Consider the following 22,919-nt stretch of genomic DNA (forward strand, 5'->3'; position numbering starts at 1 on the left):
GGCCCATAACAGCACAAAGGACTTACATAATTGTTGTCATTGTTATGTTAATATTATTATTTGAAAAGTAATGGTGTAATACCAAGAATTTCCACATTTCATTTAAATGGACACGTTCTAAATCTTTGCTGGTTTTCTGGCATATTTTTTCTTTTACAACTTGGGGCTAAAATTGTATTCCAGCCAAACAACTTCTCATTTAATAATGCAAATCAGTGGTGTAATAGGATGATGACAATTTGCTTCACAGGAAATAGTTCAGGAATACAGTCATTCTGCAAGATGAAGATGCACCTAGTACAAGATGCGGCATGTCTCTTGGGCTCCCAGCCAACATTTAAAAAATGGGAGGATGAGACTTCGCCAGGCTTCCCCTTTCTGCATGAGCAGGCAGAACTCCCATCATGCTCAGGACAAAGGAGATGTGCATTGAACTCTATGGCGTTTTAAAAGGCTAAGTGCCCAAGAAGACCTACAAATGGCCAAAAAGCACATGGAAAGAGGCTCAACATCATTAGCCGTTAGGGAGATGCAAATGAAAAACCACAATGAGACCCACTTCACTGGAAGGGCTACAGTCAAAAACACAGATAACAACCAGGGCTGGTGAGGATGTGGAGGCATTAGATCCCTCATTCACTGCTGGTGGAAAGGTAAAGCGGTGCAACCTGGCAATTCTTCAAAATGTTAAGCCTAGAGTCAGCATAAATGTCAGCAATGGCACTCCTAGGTATATACCCAGGAGAAATGAAAACATGCCCACACAAAAACTTAATCTGAAAATTGACAGCTACATTATTCATAATAGCCAAAAAAGTACAAACCATGCAAATGTCTGTCAACTGATGAATGGGTAAACAAAATGTAGTATATCTTTGTAATAGAAGATTGTTCAGTCATAAAAAGGAATGAAGTGCTGAAACAAGCTGCAACATGGATGGACTTTAAAAATAAGTGAAAAAAGTCAATCACAAAAGACCACATATCACAGAACTCCATTTATATGAAATGCCCTGAACAGGCAAACCTGGAGAGACAGAATATATTGATGGTCACCTGGTTGGAGGAGAATGGGGAGGAGAGGGGGAGAGATTGCTAACAGGTACAGAGTATCTTTTGGGGGTGGTAAGAATGTTCTAAAATTGTTTGTATCAATGGTTGTACAAGTTTGAATATACTAAAAACTACTAAGTTATATGACTTAAATGAGTTAATTGTATCTCAATAAAGCTGCAATGTTTTTTTGAAGTGCCCACTCTTTCACATAAACCAGACCACCTCTCCTCTGGACTCGAGCTGTCATCAGAAACCAGAGCACTTTCTCACCTCATCGGAAGCCTTTGAGAATTATGTGCCCTATGTTAAAATCCAGGTGCATCTCTGTGCACAGCTTACAATGCCATGACCCACACATGTTAATGAGTCCAAAGCTCAGGTGAGAGGTCACAACTGGTAGCTTGGGCAGTTACCAGCACATCCAGGTAGGAGATCAAATTGTCATCCACACTCCCATGAAAACTGGTAATCCAACACAACTGTCCAACTCTAGTGATACAAGCAAGGTGTGTTTGGGGTTTTATTTGTTTGGTTTTCGAGTTTTTTTTTTTCCATTTAATAACATAAGCGAGGCCATGAATCACACTTCCAAGAACCAGGAATACTGAAAGGGCTAGGTAGCTGGGAGCCCAAATTACTTAAATTGATGTCATATCATTTGAAAAGCTGACGTTCAAGCCTCACAAACTGAACGACAATTGCTATCTATCTAATTCATGGCCCTGGACTCCTGTTTCCCACCTGCTCCAACACCAATTTAAGCAATTCTGAACTTTGATCTCCGCGGCAGAATGTCTCAGATTTATTGAAGTGTCAGGTCCCAATTGTGCTAACATCCACCCCTGGCAGGGCCATTACAAGGTGTGAAATCTGGGTGCCCCTCACCCCGGCCAAGTTCAGCACAGTAACAATCAGAAGGAACAAATCAACCTGCCTCTCCCGACCATCATGGGAGCCTTGTAATTTACCATAATGACAGGCGTGGAGGAAAAGCAGACGAAGGGATCGTGCTGTTCTCCAGGCACTTGGACATGCAGTGGAGGGGCTGCTGAGCCTCGCCACCCTCAGCCAAGAGGCAGCTGCTCCTCCTTGCAAGGGGCTACTTCGGGACTTGCCTGTATCCTGAGTTGTTTAAGACGGAATTGTGTTACCCTTCTTCTGCCTTTTGCAAACAGCATCAAAACTGTCAGTTCCGACTGCCCCTGTTTCTCCCAACTGTCATCATTAACTAGCTGTCATCTGCAGCTCTACCCACCAGGGCTGGGAGCCCAGGATAGCTCAGCCTTATGGTAAGTCAGAAACCCCCTCCCCCAACCCGAGAGGAAAGTTTATTTCCAATCCTGGAGTCTAGGGGAGGTAAGTGCGGCAAAACCCCGGCGTCCTGTGAGCCTTGGCAGCCTCCCCCGCCTACGTCTACTCTGGGGGAGGTGGTGAACCCTGAGTCCACACCAAGCATTAGCCTGTCTCTGCTCTTCACCTCCTCAGCCAGGGTCCTGACTAGCCTGCTTAAGTTCCTCCTGGAGGAGGGCATGGAAACCCACTCCAGTATTCTTGCCGGAGAATTCCATGGACAAAGGATCCTGGTGTGCTACAGTCCATGGGGTCACAAAAAGTCAGACATGACTGAGCGCCTAACACACACAAGTTCCTCCAGCTTCCATCGCCAAAACCCTGAATCGCAGACCTGATCTGGATGAGTCTCCCTAATTCAGGACTCAGACACCCAGTGGATGCTAAGAATCTCTGTATCCCGCCACCTCGGTACCCACTGCAACAGACCGAGAGTGCCCTTGCCCCTGAAACCGGGTGGCTGGGCTTGCAGACCCTCTTCCTGAACTCCTCTCTCATGTCCCCTCCCCACAGGAAGCATTTCCCCTCCCAGCACACCCCGTAGCCAAAGTCACGTTGGCCAACACAAAAACTGCTTTAGGAATAATGGTTTTGAATGAGAAGTCAATATAACACTGCGATTGGCAGATTAACTATTCTACCAATGTTTCCTGGAAAAAAACAAGTGCAGGGCCTGCTCCACGAAGCCCCTTAGGGTCATCGGGAGCCCTGCAACCTGAGGCAGCAGATACAGGCTGGTAGCCTTGCCCATTCATCATCCAACATCCTCATCCCCAGGAGATCTGCGGCATCATCCTCGGCTCCTTGGTGTCAGGTTGTTCTTCACAGCATAAAGAGGGGAGACGCCTCTGTATTTTCAAAGCGATAAGGGGATGAGTGAAGAGAACAGGATATGACTCAGTGATGAAACAAATGCCCGCAACACATCACTACTAAGGGAGAGTACCTGCCTCCACAAGTGACTCCCAGAAATACCCCCTAGGGTGGTAGGTGTGACGATTGCGTGCTCCAACTGGCTCCCATCCATTCTTAGGAGATGAAATGGGACACCTAACTACTGCCTTCTGTGCAGGTTCAGGAAACCACCCCAGAGGCAACAGCCCAGCCCATTCTGTCAAAATCCAACCCGAAACTCAGAAGGCCCCCAAATCCCATCCCTTCTCTTGTCAGCCTATGGGTTTCTTCCTTTGGCGTCTTGAAGCACTGTATCTCCTCAGGGGTCCTTCAACCCCGACCCAAATCTGTCTGCTGTATTGATTTCCTCCCATCTGTCTGTGGTCACCAAATTGGGGGGCAAGTCCAAGAATTCAGAGGTTAGGAAGTAAGAGGAAGTGATCAAAGGAAGGAGGGACTTCTTAAACAAACCTCCCCTGGGTCTCACACAAGCCTGGGGAGAACTCAGAGTGGGACAGAAAGTGACAGCTCTGACTTCAAGGATGACTATTCCCAAGGCAGCCCCTCCTTGGGTCGTGTTAGAAGGAAGAGCACGGGGGTGAGGGCCAGGCCATAAAAGCATGAAGAATGGCCATGAGAGAATGTTCTGAAATGAAGACCTGCCTCTAGTAGAGCTTACTTTGTACATGTTAGTGGCCAGGCTGGAAATCTGTGCTCTCCTGACCCATTACTCTCCCATCCCACCCCACCCCACTCCACCGGTGACCGGTCCTTCCAGGACCAGAATATTTCAGCCTAACAATGTTGGTTTCACTTTCAAGCAAACTACCAGGAAGACCACCAGATCCAAAAGCAGCCATGTCACCTGGTTATCAATTAAAAACTCTTGATGGTAAGCAAGTCAACTGTTACCCTTTGACCCCGTAATTGTACTTCTGGGGCTCCAAGCAAAAAAATTATTCTGAATATTAAAAAAAAAAATTTATGCATTATTTCTAGAAAAATAAAAAAGAGCACCAAAAGAAATGATTAAATAAGCAATAGGACATTCACTATTATGAATGCAATATTATGCACCAATAAAAAGCATGTTCAATAAAATCTAATAAGATGAAAAATATTTATAATAAATGAAAATAAAGATACAGAATTTTTATCTATATAATAAAGATGATATGGGCTTTCATGGGGTCACAAAAGAGTCAGACATGACTGAGCGACTAAACAACAGAAATGGCACAGTTACAATTATAAAAAAGAAAATATTTATAAAGAAAAAAATAGAAAAAATAAACCAAAATCCTAGTAGTGATTGCTTTTGAGAATTAGAACATTGCATGATTGTTTTCTCTATTTTCCCATAAATCCCACAAGCACAGGTTAATTTTATAATGGAGAAGAAAAAAATAACTTTTATTTAAAAAGTCGGGAGCTAAGTAATTTGGTTTCTTTTTCCTTTCCCCAAGAGAGTGTGCAGTAGTTAAGAATATTTCAGTTTAATATCTGTTTAATATCAGTTTAAACTGATTAAGCTCACTGCTTCTTCCATCCATGGCCTAGCCATTTCCCTAAGGCTGGTTTGAAGGAAAGCCAACGACGCTAGTCACACAAGTGGGTTTCTCTAAGGCTGCGGCAGGCGGGTATGTTCAGAGAAAACAGAATTATCACTTAGAAATGCTAATAGAGCCAGATTTCAAACGAGTGTGAGAGTGATCACACACCACACAGACAGCCGTCCCAGGCCTGAACAAGGTGGCGGTGACCGTGATCGGGAGTGCGGCTGGGCTCAGGAGGGTCCTTCTCCTGGTGGGCTGGTGTCGGGGGCGCTGTCCTGCTGGAGCTCCCTCGCTGAGAAGCAGTGACAGAGGCAGGGCCCTGGCCGACTTTCAGATTTCCTGAGTTCTGCACTTAGTGAGTAAATGAAGCTAGAAGGGAAAAACAGGATGGGGGGACGGGGCTGACTTGGGGGAATGAAAGGGATTCTGAATCTCTCTTGCAAGAGCTTCCATCTGAACATTTCTCTCATCTTCCCCAAACATTGCAAATAGGCTATTTCTTCACTTAAGTGCTTTAACATGAACATGTGAAATGTCATTTCCACAAAGCAAGCTTTTCTGTATGAAAACAAAGAACACTGGCCTGTCACCACCCTTGACCAGTGGGCCTCCTCTCAGGCTCCCTGCTGCCACTGACCAATCCATGCCCACTGGTTCCAGGACCCACTCCTCCAGTCTCAGGGGCCTTTGTGTGTTTGTGAAATAACAGAGCTAAGTGACGTCTTCCCACAAAAGGGTAAAGAGATTCCTGAGCAGAGGGAGGAGGCTGTTTCCTAAGCTCCCTCCCACTCGCCCCCCACCCCCCGACACACAGGGCAAGAAGTAAAGGCATGGGCGAAATCAGGGCACCAGGAGAGTCATCAAAGCTTGGAGCAGAGTTCAAAGTAACCCAGGCATCTTATTCCCACTGACAGTTCAGGAAGTTAAGTACTGTTTTACAGAGCGCCTGTTAAGTGCCAACGCTGTGCCAGGCACATGGGGTACAGTGTGAGCAGAACAAACAGCGCCTGCCCTCTGGAGTCTACGGAGAAGATGGAAAAGAAAGAATGAGGCCTCCTTGTCCTGGGCGCCCAGGTCCTCAGGGAAAGCCCTCATCTAGGCCTCCCACTGACTGCAAAGCTACAGAACATATTGAACATGTAACAGAATGTTTACATTTTTAAAGGATTTTACTTTTATTTTGTAAAGTATTCTGAAATCTTTTATTACGAAAATTGTCATAACTCTTTCCCCAACTGTGTTCTTTTTTCCATGACAGCAAGTGGAGATTTTCGACACTTACAGATGTTTACAGGATTTCATCTCTCCTCCTGAACTAATGGCTAAAACATAATTATGAGCTGCGCTTGTTAACCAAATGGAGATATTCTCTGAGACAAGGAGACAGATTCCTAATATGGAGGTGTCCTTGGGCTGTGGCCCACTTATCCTGGTTTCCATCTTCTCCTCCCGACACAGAGGTGCCTTCATTAGTGGAGGAAAGAAAGAGGTCTTTGTGATGATGTCACTCCCAGACCACCCTACATAGACAATAAAACTGAATTTGAGAGAAGCCTGGTGAAATGAGAGCTCAGAAGTCATAGAATACCAGAACTGCAAGGGCCTCGAAAGGTTACTCAGCCTAATTACTTACATTAGAAATGAGCAAAGGAGAAGAGACTTGTCTAAGATTACACGGCCAATTAGTGGCGAGCTGTTTTCACCAAGAAAAAAAGCGGAAAACTCATCCCATAGAGATTGCAATATCATTATGTGTTAAATGCTATAGCAGGCAGGACGGGCACAGGAGAACTCTCATCATGGTGTAACACGCGTGGCCACAAAGGTGGCGCTGCAGCGTGGCCTCCGTACACAGGCAAGGTAGCATGGAATGACAGAGAAAGAAGCATCTCACTCTTCCTGGTGGATCTCTAGTAGGCCTCAAGCAGGATGGGATATCTGAGTTGGATCTCAATGATTGAATAGGAGTTTGTTGCACAGAGAAGGGAAGAAGGTCAGTCCAGAAACATGGAACAGCATGTGTAAAGGTGCACACGTGTGGAAGAACATGACGTGTTTGGGGGATGAAGAGCAGTTTCTTATGGCTAAGATGGAAACTTCTTGAAAAGGAAATGAAGAAGACTAAGACAAAGAGGGTCGACTACAGAGTAACTGTGAAGGACTTTGTTGGGGAGATTTTATCTTCGTGCTTAAAAATAAAACATATCAGCAAAAGGATGATGGGTGGATTGAACAAAAAAGGACCAGAGACAGGGAGACTAGTGGCGTGGATACGGCAATACTTTAGGTGGAAAATAAAAATGCTCAAGTTTAACAAAATATGCAATCCTGACGAAGACAATGAGGTCTGAATTAAAACAGAAATATTTAGCTGGCAGAATCAGCAGGATTTCATGAGAGATGATTGGATGTGGGGGTGAAACAGAGCAGAGATAGGTGAACGACTGCCCACGGCCATATCCAGTCTCCATCTAATTTTGCACAGCCTCAGTACTACGAATGGTTCTCACATTTCACAAGTGACTGAAAAAGGACAAAAGAAGACTATTTGGTGACATAAGAAAGTTATGTGAAATTCATAATTTATGAAATTATGAATTATGAAAAATATGAATATTGTGAAATTATGTGAAACTTCAATGTCCATAACTACATTTTTATTGAAACACACCACACTTGTTCATTTACCTATCATCTGTGGCCTCAAAGGCAGAGCTGAATAGAGGCCAGACAGCCAGCAACGTCTAAAATATTTACCATCTGCCACTTAAAAAAAAAGACGCTGACCTCTGAAACAGAGGACAACTGCAACATTTCCACCTGAGCTGGTGGAACGGTGAAAGAGAAGCAAATCTGTGCCAAGTGGGACACATAATAATTCCATCATGGGCATGCTGAGTCTGAGGATCCCTGACACACCCAGGAGACAGGGGAAAGATGAATCTGGATACAGGTGAAAGATCTGCATTTGAGATGTGGATTGGGGAACTAGCAATTGGCAGGTGGTTGCCAAAACCATGGGATTAGGTAAAAGAATCCATGGAGGGGAAAACAGAAAGAGGACAAAGCAGGTCCCCCAGGAAATGCTACTGAGAGGTAAATAAATACTAAAAGCCTGAAAAGGAGTACAAAAAATAAAATAAAATAAAGGCACAGGGAACAGTTTATTGTGGATAAGATCAAGGGAGAAGAGAATTTTAAGGGAAAGAAAAAGTTGAATACGAATGCCACCAAGAGCCCAAGTAGAATGAGGATTGACAAGGAAGCAGTGGATTCTGGAGACATTAGTCAGTCAAGGGTTTGATTCAGTTGCTCAGTCACGTCTGACTGACTGCAACCCCATGGACTGCAGCATGCCAGGCCTCCCTGTCCATCACCAACTCCCGGAGCTTGCTCAAACTCATGTCCATCAAGTCGGTGATGCCATCCAACCATCTTATCCTCTGTCATCTCCTCCTCCTCCTGCCCTCAATCTTTCCCAGCATCAGGGTCTTTCCAAATGAGTCAACTCTTCGCATGAGGTGGCCAAAGTATTGGAGTTTCAGCTTCAGCATCAGTCCTTCCAATGAATATTCAGGACTGATTTCCTTTAGGATGGACTGGTAGGCTCTCCTTGCAGTCCAAGGGACTCTCAAGAGTCTTCTCCAACACCACAGTTCAAAAGCATCAATTCAGTGAAGTGTAAATCGTGGAAATAAATTCTCCAGTCGACTTCTAGGAGTCCATGCCTCCCCAGTTTCCCTCTTATCACACCGGCCACTTCTTTCCAGCCTCTCTCGCTGGTTCCTCTACATTTCCCACCTTCTACAGAAGGCAATGGCACCCCACTCCAGTCCTCTTGCCTGGAAAATCCCATGGAGGGAGGAGCCTGGTAGGCTGCAGTCCATGGGGTCGCTAAGAGTCGGATACGACTGAGCAATTTCACTTTTCACATGTTGGAGGGTACTTAGACCTCTTGTATGTCCCATGCTCCTTCCTTGATGATCCCATTTAGTCTCCTGGCTTTAAATACACCTACGCAGAGTGTCTCCAGCCCAGATCCCTCTCCTGACTAGACTCCTAAAACCAGCTGTGAACTCAATATTGCCTCTGGGAAGTCCAAGAGGCACCTCAAATTAAATGGATCGAAAACAGAGTCCTGCCCTTTCTTTCCAAACCAGCTCTTCCTCTAGAATTCTCCAACTCAGCTAAGTCAGTTCCATCTTTCCAGTTGTTCAGACCCAAACCCTGGAGTCATCTTGATTCTACTCTCTCATCTTCCTTCCAGTGTTTCAATAAATCCAATCCACTATATCTTCAAACTATATCCAGAACTGAATGCTTACCCCTCCACTGCTACCACAACACCAGACCACCACGTTTTACCTGGATCATTACAGTGGCCTCTTAGATCATCTCCCTGCTGCCACCCTGCCTCCTTTAGCCACTTATCACCATCAGAGCCATCTTGTCAAAACAGAAGCATGATCATGCTAGTCCTCAGCACAAAAATCTCTAAGACCTTCCCACATCACTCTGAATAAAGGCCTCCACTACACAGCCTGTCCCCACCCTCACTCTAAGTACCCCTGAGACCTCACCACTTCCACAGTTGTCCTCAACACACCAGGCCCACTGCCATCTCAGGGTCTTGGAATCAGCCATGCCCTCACCTGCAGTGCTCTTCTCCAAGATACACATTCAGCTCTCCCTCACTTCCTCAGGACTTTACCCAAGTAAACCCTTCTCGGTGAGGCCTTCTCTAGCCACCCAAATTAAAACTGCCAACCATAGACCGGAAGCCGGGACCTTAGTTCTCTTTCCCATCTTGCAAGATGGCGGGTGAAAAGGCTGAGAAGCCAGATACTAAGGAGAAAAAACCTGAAGCCAAGAAGGCTGATGCTGTCAACAAGGCTAAAAAGGTGAAAGTGGTGAAGAAAGTTAAGAAGGGGAAGCCCCACTGCAGCCGAAACCCTGTCCTGGTCAGAGGAATTGGCAGATATTCCCGATCAGCCATGTACTCCAGAAAGGCCCTGTACAAGAGAAAGTATTCAGCAGCTAAATCCAAGGTCGAAAAGAAAAAGAAGGTTCAGGTTCTTGCTACTGTCACAAAACCAGTTGGTGGCGACAAGAATGGTGGTACCCGGGTGGTCAAACTCCGCAAAATGCCTAGGTATTACCCTACTGAAGATGTGCCTCGGAAACTGTTGAGTCACGGCAAGAAACCGTTCAGTAAGCATGTGAGGAAGCTGCGCACCAGCATCACTCCTGGGACCGTTCTCATCATCCTCACAGGGCGCCACAGAGGCAAGAGGGTCATTTTCCTGAAGCAGCTGGGCAGTGGCTTGCTACTTGTGACTGGGCCTCTATCCCTCAATCGAGTTCCTCTCCGTAGAACACACCAGAAATTTGTCATTGCCACCTCCACCAAAATCGATATCAGTGGTGTGAAAATCCCAGAACATCTCACTGACACTTACTTCAAGAAGAAGAAGCTGCGTAAGCCGAGACACCAAGAGGGTGAGATCTTCGACACAGAGAGAGAGAAATACGAGATCACAGAGCAGCGCAAGGTTGATCAGAAAGCTGTGGACTCACAAATTCTGCGAAGAATCAAAGCTGTCCCTCAGCTCCAGGGCTACCTCCGCTCTGTGTTTGCTCTCACAAATGGAATTTACCCTCACAAAGTAGTATTCTGAACTTCTTGCAAAGAACCTAATTAAATAACTTGTCCATTTAAAAAAAAAAAAAAAAAAACTGCCAACCATCCCTTCTCCCTTATCCCACAACACTCCATCGCCCCATTCCCTGCTTTATTTTGCTCTACAGCACTAATCACCATCATAATATAACACACATATTTTATCCACTCACTGTCTTGTTTGTGATCTGTCTTCCCTACTAGAAGGCAAGCTTGTGAGGGCAGGGATTTTTGTGTGTTCTTTCCCAGCCATACCCTAGTACCTAGTGCAATGCCTGGCACATGGTAGGCAACTCAGTATATAGCTGGTGAAAGAATGGGTATAGGGCATTGGGAAATGACTAGGAGCTAAGAAAGGAGAAACCGGTACAGATGGCTTTTTCAAGGCCTCTGGTGAGCAGCTTGACAGGAAATCAGCATCGGGAGAGTGTCTACTAATGGCAAAGACTCAAGCACACTTGCAGATATTAGGGAGATTAAGCAGCATGAAAAAGACTGGGGGTAAGAGAAAAAGGGTATGGCTACACTGAGTCTGGGAAGAAAGGAAATGAAGGGCCTCCTGAGCAAGGGAAGAAGGGATCTCCTTGGAAGGGACAGGAGGGAACAGGAAAGGACAGGTTTAGACATAGATGGGACTGGGGGGTAGGGGGTGTGAAGAAAATTCAAAAAAAAGTTCTGGCACTTAATTTTTTTTCTCAAGGGACATTAGCTATTATTTATCATTATTTTCATAAAAGTGGTGTCAGAGGAGAAATCTGCAAGCACAGTGCCCATTTGTCTTACCAGAAAGGTGCAAGTTACATGGGAGCATGTGATGTAGAGAACTTTTTGTAATACTCTGGGAAAATGGCAAAGCAATGCTAATATATCTCCTTAACAAAAATTGAGGATGAAGGGTGTGTGTCTAGATCTGGCACTGAATTTTCTATCTCAAAGTCTGGGGAAGAGACTGAGCGACAAGGATTTAAACAGGTCTGTTGGAAAATGAGGATGCAAGCTGATCAGGAGAGAAGGGTTGCTCAGCAATACTGAGACTTCCTCTCATGCTAGAAACCAAACATCTACTTCCCCAGTGACACTGGACAGCCTATGGGAGCCAAAATGGTACAGTTTGGGCATCAGACAAAATATAAAAACTCTAAGGACAATAAATAAGTGGATAAAATAAAGGAATAACCATTGCTGCAGGACTAATTTAGGGCACCTTCAGCTGGCAGACACCATTCAGGATGGTGTTCTTGGAAAGAGCAAGTCTTGAAGACAGATCTGGAGGAAGGAAGGTGAAAAGTGACCCTTTGGCAAGTAGACTCTGAAAGGCGAACCTAAGAACCTACACAGAAGATTCTTTACCACATTAGTTTTAAAATCGCAACTCATTTGTTCCCGTGTTTCCTGTAGGGACTCTGACTGAAACTGAAAAGACAGGAAACCAGAGGGCCATGAAGTTCATCTGCAAGAACCAGCTACAGGAAAAGAGGATGTTTGGATGAGTCAAAGGACTCCACAAAGCAGGTGCACTTGGAGAAAGTGAAGAGCCACATCCCACTCCTCCTGGCTGCATGACCAGAACAGTAGCAGATACACAGAAACCAACTTTGGGCTCAACATAAAGTTTTCTAAAGAGTTGGCAAAGTGGGGAGAGCAATTCTTATAGGTCATGAGCTTCAGTAACTCTGAGCTGCCCAGTCTCAAGCTGGAGGGCCCATATTGAGAACACCATAGGAAAGTTATAGGGATAGCCTAGAAAAACACTCCCCAAGCCACAGTTTCACAGTTTGCTACCACATGTATTGCTCAATATATGTGGCTCACCGGTAAAGAATCAGTCTGCCAAGGCAGAAGACACATGTTCGATCCCAGGGTCAGGAAGATCCCCCGGAAAAGGAAATGGCAACCCACTCCAGTATTCTTGCTTGGGAAATCCCATGGACAGAGGAGCCCGGCACAACTTAGCAACCATACAACAACAAAAGCACACTATTCACACAACGGTTTACCAAAGTAACCACACCTCAGGGGGAACATTTTTAGGGATGTGTTTTGCTGCTTCTCAATTCAATATAGAGAATTAGAAGTCTAGTTCTCTGTGTCATGTTTGATAATTCTCAACACTGAGTTTTCATGATTTAAGATAAGTCAGGAACATGAAACTTATTTTACATATCACCATCACTAACTTAAAAAGGTTTATTCCCAAACCACTGAGGAGTCTGAAAAAAAAATTTTTTTTTAAACTAAGCAACTTCTACCTACACACCAATCACTAGGCCTTTTCCCAAACCGTCACTTCATTGCTCAAAACAACAATCAGGGTGCTACATATAACAAATATTGGAGAGGATGCGAAAAAAAGGGAACCCTCGTACAGTGCTGGTGGCAATGTAAATTGGTGCAGCCACTTTAGAAAACAGTATGGCGGTGGTTAAGATGCTAAGTCAGGACTGACTCTTTCGATGCTATAGACTGTAGCCCAGCAGGCTTCTTTGTCCATGGGATTTCCCAGGCAAGAATAATGGAGTGGGTTGCCACTTCCTCCTCCAGTGGATCTTCCCTACACTGCATCTCCTGCATTGGAAGGTGGATTCTTTACCACTAAACCACCTGGGAAGGGCTTCCCTCATGGCTCAGATGGTAAAGCATCTGCCTGCAATGCGGGTGACCCGGGTTCGATCCCTGGGTTGGGAAGGTCCCCTGGAGAAGGAAACAGCAACCCACTCCAGTATTCTTGCCTCGAGAATCCCATGGACAGAGGAGCCTAGCAGGTTACAGTCCATGGGGTCACAAAGAGTCGGACATGACTGAGCGACTTCACTTCAAACCACCTGGGAAGCCCCAAAGAGGGAAGGAAGAAGGATAAATAAGAGGTATAGGATTAACAGATACAAACAATTACATATAGACAAGCAACGAAGATATATTGTATAGCACAGGGAAATATACCTATTATCTTGAAGTAACCTATAATGGAATATAATCTGCAGAAATACTTAATCACTATCCTATACACCTGAAACTACCACAGTATTGTAAATCAACTACACTTCAATTAAGAAAAAGAAAATATTTTACATGTGAACTGTCCCGGAAAAAAGTAAGTTCTCCTCAATTCACCCTGATGGGAAAAAGGAAATGGTTTTTGCAAGAGGCCTTAATCGTAGAGTTCACAGAAGGGTCAGAGCCCAGGATGCTACAGTGTGTGTGTGTCTAATCGAGGTTTTCTCCTAGTGTGCGAGTTTATCATTTTTCACAAGGTGGGACCACTGAAGACTGCCACCGCTCCAGGCATTCATTCAACAAACATTTGGTGTTGATCTACACATTTACAGAGCCCGGCTTGGCCCTGGGGACGGACGAGAGCTCCAGAAGGCCAAGGCTGCAACCGCATACTAGGACACGATCTGATTTCAAAGACCAATGAAGGCAAAAAGTGACAGTGACGGCGCCCAGAAAAGTTTCAGCAGAAACTTGGAAACTGCCAGCCTTCGGCGCGGAGAAGGCGGGGACTTCGGGCCCAGGGGAGGCCGCCGCCTCCGGGCTGGAGGGCCCAGCCGCCTTCTCGGCCCCTGGCCCAGCGCGGGCGCCTCCCGATTCCAGGCCCCGGCAGCTCCACCCGACCGCCGCGGGGCCCGGGAGGGCAAGCGCCCCGGGCTACAGCGAGCCTGGCGGCGGCGAGGACTGGCCCCGCGAGACATTCCCGGGCAGCGCGCGCCCGCGCCACCGCGCGCCCCCCTCCCCGGCGCCGTGCACCCGCGGCGCGCTCCCGCCCAACCCCCGGAGCTCCGGCCTCTAGCTTCCCGGCCCTCCTCGGGCCGCACTCACCCTCCTTGGCTTTCTTCCTCCGGGCCAGAGTCCCTCCGAGTTTCCCCAAGAAGGAGTCATCTTTCTTCCGGGACGGGGGCGACTTGGGAGTGGGGGACTTGGGGACAGACGGCGACTTCTGCGGCGAGGTGGCCATGGCGGCAGAGCGGGCAGCCGCGGGCCGGTCGGGACGCGGAGCTGGCGCTGGGCGGACGCGGCGGGCGCGGCGGGACTGAGGCTGCGGCTTTCCAAACGGAAGCGGAATTATTCCAAGCATTCGAGGCAGCTCACGCTCGCCTTTCCCTTCCCTCTCTCCCTCCCTCGCGCCGCCCTCCGCCCTGCAAGGAGCTGAGCGCTTGGGGCCCGCGCCCGCCGCTGCCGGGAGCAGGGAGGATGCCCCAAACCTGCCCCTGGCAGGACGTGGGGTCTCATCTGTTTGGTTGTGTGTGACCCTCCGGCCTGGGAGCCCTGGAGCCTGGAGGCAGCTCTTCCCCCGGCTCTGCACTCGGCACACGTCCTCGCTCCAACCCCGGGTTCAGTGATTGCTGAACCGACCCCACCTGCTACTCCGTCTCCCGCTGATTTGGCCCGGCTGCTTGGAGAGGAGCTCGCTTTTCACCTGCTGCATTTGTAAGTGTAGTTATTAGGCCCATCTCTTGTGACCACGAAAGAGAAGGAGGTTGCTCCGGAAAGAAATAAAGTGAACCGAAATGTGTTCGGGCCCTACCCGAACAGCACATCCAGATGTTCTGCTCTTAGCATGGCTGTCAACCTCCTCTTCAACCCCATCCTACAGTAAGAAGTTTGAAGTTCGTGAGCACTCGTCAACACCTACAATGGCTTGTACAGAGGAGGATCCCAAATGTAGGTGGAAACGTGAATTGGAAGATGTGGTCGTCGGCTCCTGTGGGGGCTCCAACCCGCCCCCCCCCCAACTTATGTTGCCTAAAAGCAACAGAGTGACAGCCACACTCGTTTGGGCTAACGGGGGTGGCACAAATGACCGCATTTCAGGGACTCTTGCTGGAAATGATTAAAAGCACGTTTTATAGTGCTTGGCCAAGTTGAGGTTCTCACTTGCGCTCCCCTGCCTGAATCTGACACACACAAACACACCCCTCTCCCCCCCACAAACACACACATCCTCTCCCCCCTAAACTGTTTCCTCCAAGTAGCTACAGCTGACTGATGCTGAGTGGTCACATGATTCAAAGGGCCCTAATGCTTGACTGGAGACCAGCCAATCAGATAGTCTCCATCAAGAACCTGATCTAAGCTAGACACTGTTGTCAGAAGGCCAGCACTTAGTGACAATCATGCAGACTCCAGATTGGGGGCGTCCATTTTTAGCCACAGGGAGGCTGATGCCTGGACTTCCCAGGTGGCACTAGTGGTAAAGAACCCGCCTGCCAATGCCGGAGACAGAAGAGAGGCAGGTTCAGTCTCTGGGTTGGGAAGATCCTCTGGAGGAAGACATGGCGACCCACTCCAGTATTCTTGCCTGGAGAACCCCATGGACAAAGGAGCCTGGCAGGCCACAGTCCATGGGGTCATAATGAGTCAGACAGGAATGAAGTGACTTAGCGCTCACTCATACTGATGAGTAGAGAAGCAAAACAATGGAATGAAGAAGTGTGTTGGAGAAAGCTTGTGGTCCGAATAATGAAGAACCTCGGGAGTAGCTGCCTGGACTTAGAACCTCTTTCGAGGGCCCAGCTGTAGTTCTCAGGAGGAACCCTTCTGCTTCCTTCCTAGGACATGCTCCTAAAGCCTTGTAATAACCCATCTGCCTGTGCTTGAGTTGATTAACAAACCATTCCTGAGAACATAAATTTAACAAGGTGGTCAACAGATTCTCAGTGTTCTTCTTGTCTTTGCTTAAGAGTCATAATTTTACCTGTTTTGAAAATTATACTTTAGCTGTTCCCTCTTATCTAGCAGATACTGCTAGATGACTGAGCTTCTTCAGAGCCCACCATAGGAAGTGACTGCAGTCTGATGGCTGCTAGAAGGCAGGTATTCTTTCCTTCCTGAGTTCTCTCAGGACTCACCCTCTCACCCTCTGTGTGGCTGCAGTTGCTGGTGACTGTGACATCCTGTTTAACAATATGGCAGGGAATATTCCATTTCTCAACATCTCCAAAAGCTCCCTGGTTGCCTAGTGGTTAGGATTTGGCAATCTCAACATCTCCAAAATCTGATTTCCAGCCTCGAAACTCTTATCAAGGAATCATGAGACACACAGCTCAACAGCTGTGTGATCCTGGACAAGTTTACTTCCATTTCTCAGTCTCTTTCTTCATCTACAGAATGATGTGGTGGGAGAGCATAATGGTTCCCAAACAAACCTGATTGTGCTCTAGAAATTCTGATTTGATACATCTGAAGTGAAACCAGGGATAGGGATTATTTGCTGTTTTTAAAAATAGGGATTAATTACATCAGGGGATTTTGATGTAGTTGATTCAGGTACTGATGTTCGGGTATCTTGAATCACTTCCAGCTCAAAAGTTCTATGTTCTCTATTCTTTACCAACTGCTAATCTCTATGTGAAAGTGCTGCACTTAATATGCCAGCAAATTTGGAAAACTCAGCAGTGGCCACAGGACTGGAAAAGGTCAGTTTTCATTCCAATCCCTAAGAAAGGCAATGCCAAAGAATGCTCAAACTACCGCACAATTGCACTCATCTCACACGCTAGTAAAGTAATGCTCAAAATTCTCCAAGCCAGGCTTCAGCAATACATGAACCATGAACTTCCAGATGTTCAGCTGGTTTTAGAAAAGGCAGAGGAACCAGAGATCAAATTGCCAACATCTGCTGGATCATCAAAAAAAGTAAGAGAGTTCCAGAAAAAACATCTATTTCTGCTTTATTGACTATGCCAAAGCCTTTGACTGTGTGGATCACAATAAACTGTGGAAAATTCTGAAAGAGATGGAATACCAGACCACCTGACCTGCCTCTTGAGAAACCTGTATGCAGGTCAGGAAGCAACAGTTAGAACTGGACATGGAACAACAGACTGGTTCCAAATAGGAAAAGGAGTACGTCAAGGCTGTATATTGTCACCCTGCTTATTTAACTTATATGCAGAGTACATCATGAGAAACGCTGGGCTGGATGAAGCACAAGCTGGAATCAAGATTGCTGGGAGAAATATCAATAACCTCAGATATGCAGATGACACCACCCTTATGGCAGAAAGTGAAGAGGAACTAAAAAGCCTCTTGATGAAAGTGAAAGAGGAGAGTGAAAAGTTGGCTTAAAGCTCAACATTCAGAAAACTAAGACCATGGCATCTGGTCCCATCACTTCATGGCAAATAGATGGGGAGACAGTGGAAGCAGTGTCAGACTTTATTTTGGGGGGCTCCAAAATCACTGCAGATGGTGACTGCAGCCATGAAATTAAAAGACACTTACTCCTTGGAAGGAAAGTTATGACCAACCTAAATAGCACATTAAAAAGCAGAGATGTTACTTAGCCAACAAAGGTCCATCTAGTCAAGGCTATGGTTTTTCCAGTGGTCAGGTATGGATGTGAGAGCTGGACTGTGAAGAAGGCTGAGTGCTGAAGAATTGATGCTTTTGAACTGTGGTGTTGAAGACTCTTGAGAGTCCCTTGGACTGCAAGGAGATCCAACCAGTCCATCCTGAAGGAGATCAGTCCTGGGTGTTCATTGGAACGACTGATACTGAAGCTGAAACTCCGATACTTTGGCCACCTCATGCAAAGAGTTGACTCATTGGAAACGACCCTGATGCTGGGAGGGATTGGGGGCAGGAGAAGGGGATGACAGAGGATGAGATGGCTGGATGGCATCACTGACGCAATGGACATGAGTTTGAGTAAACTCCGAGAGTTTGTGATGGACAGGGAGGCCTGGCGTGCTGCGATTCATGGGGTCACAAAGAGTCGGACACGACTGAGTGACTGAACTGAACTGAACTGAAGGATTATGATAGACTAGTTTAGGATTGGTGGACACAAGGTAAGACTTTCAAAGTGTCTTGGAAAGTAAATAGTCTTTAATGCTATCTATTGAAAAGTTTAAAGGTTTTATGTTCATTTCAATGAGATTGTGAAGAAAGTCCTTAAACAGTGAAGTTATTTGTACCTTTTATCTTTCTGTGCAAAAATTTTTTGGAATAGTTTATGTTGATAAAGGGAAGGACAGATAAAGTTCTGTTAATGTGACAGTAACCTATATGGGTATGAATGGCCTCCAAGTTCTCAAAATTAAGCAGCTGTTTTTTTTTTATTCAAACTTTTCTGTCTCTTAGATAATTCTCACTCTTGAAAGCCCAAGTGGAGTGGATGGTGAATTACATATAAATTGGTGTTATTCAAAGTATAAAGAGCAGTATTGTCTACAAACTGCTATTAGTCCTTGATCTAAAGATAGAAACTGAGAGTGTTTAGAAATTTCTATACAATTTAACAGTGCATTTTTACATTTATTCCTTTTTATTGTATTTTACAAAAATATTGATTTGTAATGGATTGAACCTTCACTGTGGATTGTTTGAAAAATATTCTAAAGTACTGTGGTTTGCTTATAGATTTCATATACTCTCTTTTGATATTATTCTTTTATAGTCCTTATGGATATGAATTGTTCTGGCAATTCATATGCCAGAATTTGATATCATATCCTTATGATATGAACTTGTTCAAAATTAAATCAGGTAATATATTGGAAGGCAGCTCGCATGGTGCAATGGCAACCTACTCTAGTACTCTTGCCTGGAAAATCCCATGGACAGAGGAGCCTGGTAGACTGCAGTCCATGGGGTCACTAAGAGTCAGACATGACTGAGCAACTTCACTTTCACTTTTCACTTTCATGCATTGGAGAAGGAAATGGCAACCCAGTCCAGTGTTCTTGCCTGGAGAATCCCAGGGATGGGGGAGCCTGGTGGGCTGACGTCTATGGGGTCGCACAGAGTCAGACACGACTGAAGCAACTTAGCAGCAGCAGCTTGCATGGTGCCTGGCACTGAAGTGGACTGAATTTAAATCTAACTTAATCAGGGACATACACCACAGGATGTTGTTTGATTAATAAGATGCAAACAGGGACCTGCACCAGCTCACTGCAGTCTCACTTGGCTTTTACAATCATGGCTGCACTGACCAGCTAGCTGCCCCTCTCATGCTTGGTCACTGGTTTCATCTTATCCAGTGGTTAGATGATGAGCATGGCTCATAAGTTACATGTGTGTTGCTGTGAGCCTACTAACTCTAGCGAGTCTCTCTTCAAAATCTAGATCTAAGCCAACTGCCCTGGGAGAAAGGAAATCACATTCGAGTCCTGGCTCAGTAGCTAGATGACCTTGGACAAATATCTGCCCCTTCTGTACACTGATTATATTCTTTGCAGCCAAAGATGGAGAAGCTCTATACAGTCAGCAAAAACAAGACCTGGAGCTGACTGTGGCTAAGATCATGAACTCCTTATTGCCAAATTCAGACTTAAACGGAAGAGAGTAGGGATAACCACTAGACCATTCAGGTATGACCTAAATCAAATCCCTTATGACTATACAGTGAAAGTGAGAAATAGATTTAAGGGTCTAGATCTGAAAGAGAGCCTGATGACCTATGGATGGAGGTTCATGACATTGTATAGGAGACAGGGATCAAGACCATCCCCATGGAAAAGAAATGCAAAAAGGCAAAATCGTTGTCTGAGGAGGCCTTACAAATAGCTGTGAAAAGAAGAGAAGCAAAAAGCAAAGGAGAAAAGGAAAGATATTCCCATTTGAATGCAGAGTTCCAAAGAATAGCAAGGAGAGATAAGAAAGTCTTCCTCAGCGATCAATGCAAAGAAAGAGAGGAAAACAACAGAATGGGAAAGACTAGAGATCTCTTCAAGAAAATTAGAGATACCAAGGGAACATTTCACGCAAAACTGGGCTCAATAAAGGACAGAAATTGTATGGACCTAACAGAAGCAGAAGATATTAAGAAGAGGTGGCAAGAATACACAGAAGAACTGTAAAAAAAGATCTTCATGACCCCGATAATCACAATGGTGTGATCACTCACCTAGGGCCAGACATCCTGGAATGTGAAGTCAAGTGGGCCTTAGATAGCATCACTACAAACAAAGCTAGTGGAGGTGATGGAATTCCAGTTGAGCTATTTCAAATCCTGAAGATGATGCTGTGAAAGTGCTGCACTCAATATGCCAGCAAATTTGGAAAACTCAGCAGTGGCCACAGGACTGGAAAAGGTCAGTTTTCACTCCAATCCCTAAGAAAGGCAATCCCAAAGAATGCTCAAACTACTGCACAATTGCACTCATCTCACACGCTGGTAGAGTAATGCTCAAAATTCTCCAAGCCAGGCTTCAGCAATACATGAACCGAGAACTTCCAGATGTTCAAGTTGGTTTTAGAAAAGGCAGAGGAACCAGAGACCAAATTGCCAATATCCTCTGGATCATCGAAAAAGCAAGAGAGTTCCAGAAAAACATCTATTTCTGCTTTATTGACTACGCCAAAGCCTTCAACTGTGTGGATCACAATAAACTGTGGAAAATTCTGAAGGAGATGGGAATACCAGACCACCTGACCTGCCTCTTGAGAAACCTGTATGCAGGTCAGGAAGCAACATTAGAACTGGACATGGAACAACAGACTCGTTCCAAATAGGAAAAAGGCAGTATGTCAAGGCTGTATATTGTCACCCTGCTTATTTAACTTATATGCAGAGTACATCATGAGAAACGCTGGGCTGGAAGAAGCACAAGCTGGAATCAAGATTGCCGGGAGAAATATCAATAACCTCAGATATGCAGATGACACCAACCTTATGGCAGAAAGTGAAGAGGAACTAAAAAGCCTCTTGATGAAAGTGAAAGAGGATGGGGAGGAGCCAAGATGGTGGAGGAATAGGACGGGGAGACCACTTTCTCTCCTACAAATTCATTGAAAGAACAATTGAACGCAGAGCAAACTTCACAAAACAACTTCTGATCGCTAGCTGAGGTCATCAGGTGCCCAGAAAAGCAGCCCATTGTCTTCGAAAGGAGGTAGGACAAAATATAAAAGATAAAAAGAGAGACAAAAGAGCTAGGGATGGAGATCCATCCCGGGAAGGGAGTCTTAATAGAGGAAGTTTCCAAACACCAGGAAACCCTCACACTGGCGGGTCTGGGGAAAGTTTTTGAATCTTGGAGGGCAACCTAACTGGGAGGGAAAAATAAATAAAACCCACAGATTACGTGCCTAAAAGCAACTCCCAGCAGAAAAGTACCCCAGACACCCGCATCCGCCACCAGCAAGTGGGGGCAGGACGGAGAGGAGCGGGCGGCATTGCTTAGGGTAAGGACCGGGCCTGAGTGCCCTGAGGGCAATCGGAGGGAGCTTTTATGAGTTACCAACTTAAACTGTGGGACAGCATAAGAGAGAGAGAAAATTAACTGGCCCGAACACACTGCCGGCCATTCACAGAACAAAGGGACCGAGCAAGTCCAGAGGAGCTAGCCGGCTGAGGACCGGCCGAGCCCCGCCAGAGGCAGGAGGCAGGGGGGAGGGGAAAGGGGCAGGCTCGGCCCCAAGGACTGCATCCCCTACCACACTGCAAACAGGCTTCCAGTTTCTAACCAAAGACTTCCTGAAATTCTGAATGGTCGACACCCGCCGGGAGGGTTGCAGCTAGACACAGGGCACACGCACCGACCGGCGCGGGTGGGGACTGGGGCTGGGGAAGTGGAGGGGAGAAGGCGCACGCACCCGACTGGCGCGGGCGGAAACTAAGGCTGGGACCGCGGAGGGGAGAAGGCGCGCCGCACTCGGGGAGAGTGCGCCCGTCAAGCTCCTGGCTGCCTGAGCTGCTTGGGCCGGGGAAGGCACAAAACGCAGGCGCAGCAGAGTCCGCACTTTTGTGGAACACTTGAGGGCTGGAACCGCGTGCAGCGCAGAGCACGCTCCATATATAACAGCCGGGAGCCTGAGCAGCGTAGACGGGGAAAGCAGCGCCAGCCCCTCCCCGCAGTGCGATGAAACTAGCAACCTGAATAAGAGACCACCTGCCCGCCTGTGTCAGGGCGGAAATTAGGCACTGAAGAGACCGGCAAACAGAAGCCAAATAAACAAAGGGAACCGCTTCAGAAGGGACCGGTGCAACAGATTAAAATCCTTGTAGGTAACACCGACTACACCGGAAGGGGCCTGTAGATATCGAGAAGTGTAAACTGGAACGAGGAGCTATCTGCAACTGAACGGAACCCACACTGACCACAACAGCTCCAGAGAAATTCCTAGATATATTTTTACCTTTTTTTTTTAATTAAAAAAATTTTTTTTCTTTTCTATTTTTTCTCTTTTATTTTCTTTTAAAATTCCCTATTACTCCCCCATTACTCCTTAACTTTCATTTTCATAGATTTTTACGATTTTTTTAATTAGGAAAAAAATTTTTTTTCTTGATTTTTTTTCTTTTATCTTTTCTTTTTTCTTTCTTTTTCTCTTATTTCCTTTTAAAGTCCCCTATTACTCCTCTACTACTTCTTAATTTTCATTTTCATTTCACTATAACCTTGCAAAAAAAAAAAAAAGAGAAGCTCTATTTT

At 46.0% G+C, this 22,919-nt stretch overlaps 2 protein-coding genes across 3 annotated transcripts in view; one reads left to right on the top strand and one right to left on the bottom strand.

The window, feature by feature from the left end:
* PARVA (parvin alpha) overlaps positions 1 to 14,763 on the bottom strand; it is a 172,534-nt gene extending 157,771 nt beyond the window's left edge. The window contains exon 1 of one of the 2 annotated variants that reach the window (XM_043482462.1): positions 14,356 to 14,763. In XM_043482462.1, the coding sequence (XP_043338397.1) occupies positions 14,356 to 14,611 (256 nt within the window). In that variant the 5' untranslated portion in view covers positions 14,612 to 14,763. The remainder of the gene's footprint in view (positions 1 to 14,355) is intronic. The other variant, XM_043482463.1, reaches the window with a different exon arrangement.
* LOC122450238 (60S ribosomal protein L6-like) lies at positions 9,631 to 10,594 on the top strand. The gene has a single exon (XM_043482464.1). It carries the CDS (start codon positions 9,671 to 9,673, stop codon positions 10,532 to 10,534), a length of 864 nt encoding a protein of 287 aa, XP_043338399.1. The 5' UTR covers positions 9,631 to 9,670; the 3' UTR covers positions 10,535 to 10,594.
* Positions 14,764 to 22,919: the final 8,156 nt, after the last annotated feature.

The sequence above is a fragment of the Cervus canadensis genome, chromosome 11 (genome assembly GCF_019320065.1).
Source record: "Cervus canadensis isolate Bull #8, Minnesota chromosome 11, ASM1932006v1, whole genome shotgun sequence".
Taxonomy (NCBI): domain Eukaryota; kingdom Metazoa; phylum Chordata; class Mammalia; order Artiodactyla; family Cervidae; genus Cervus; species Cervus canadensis.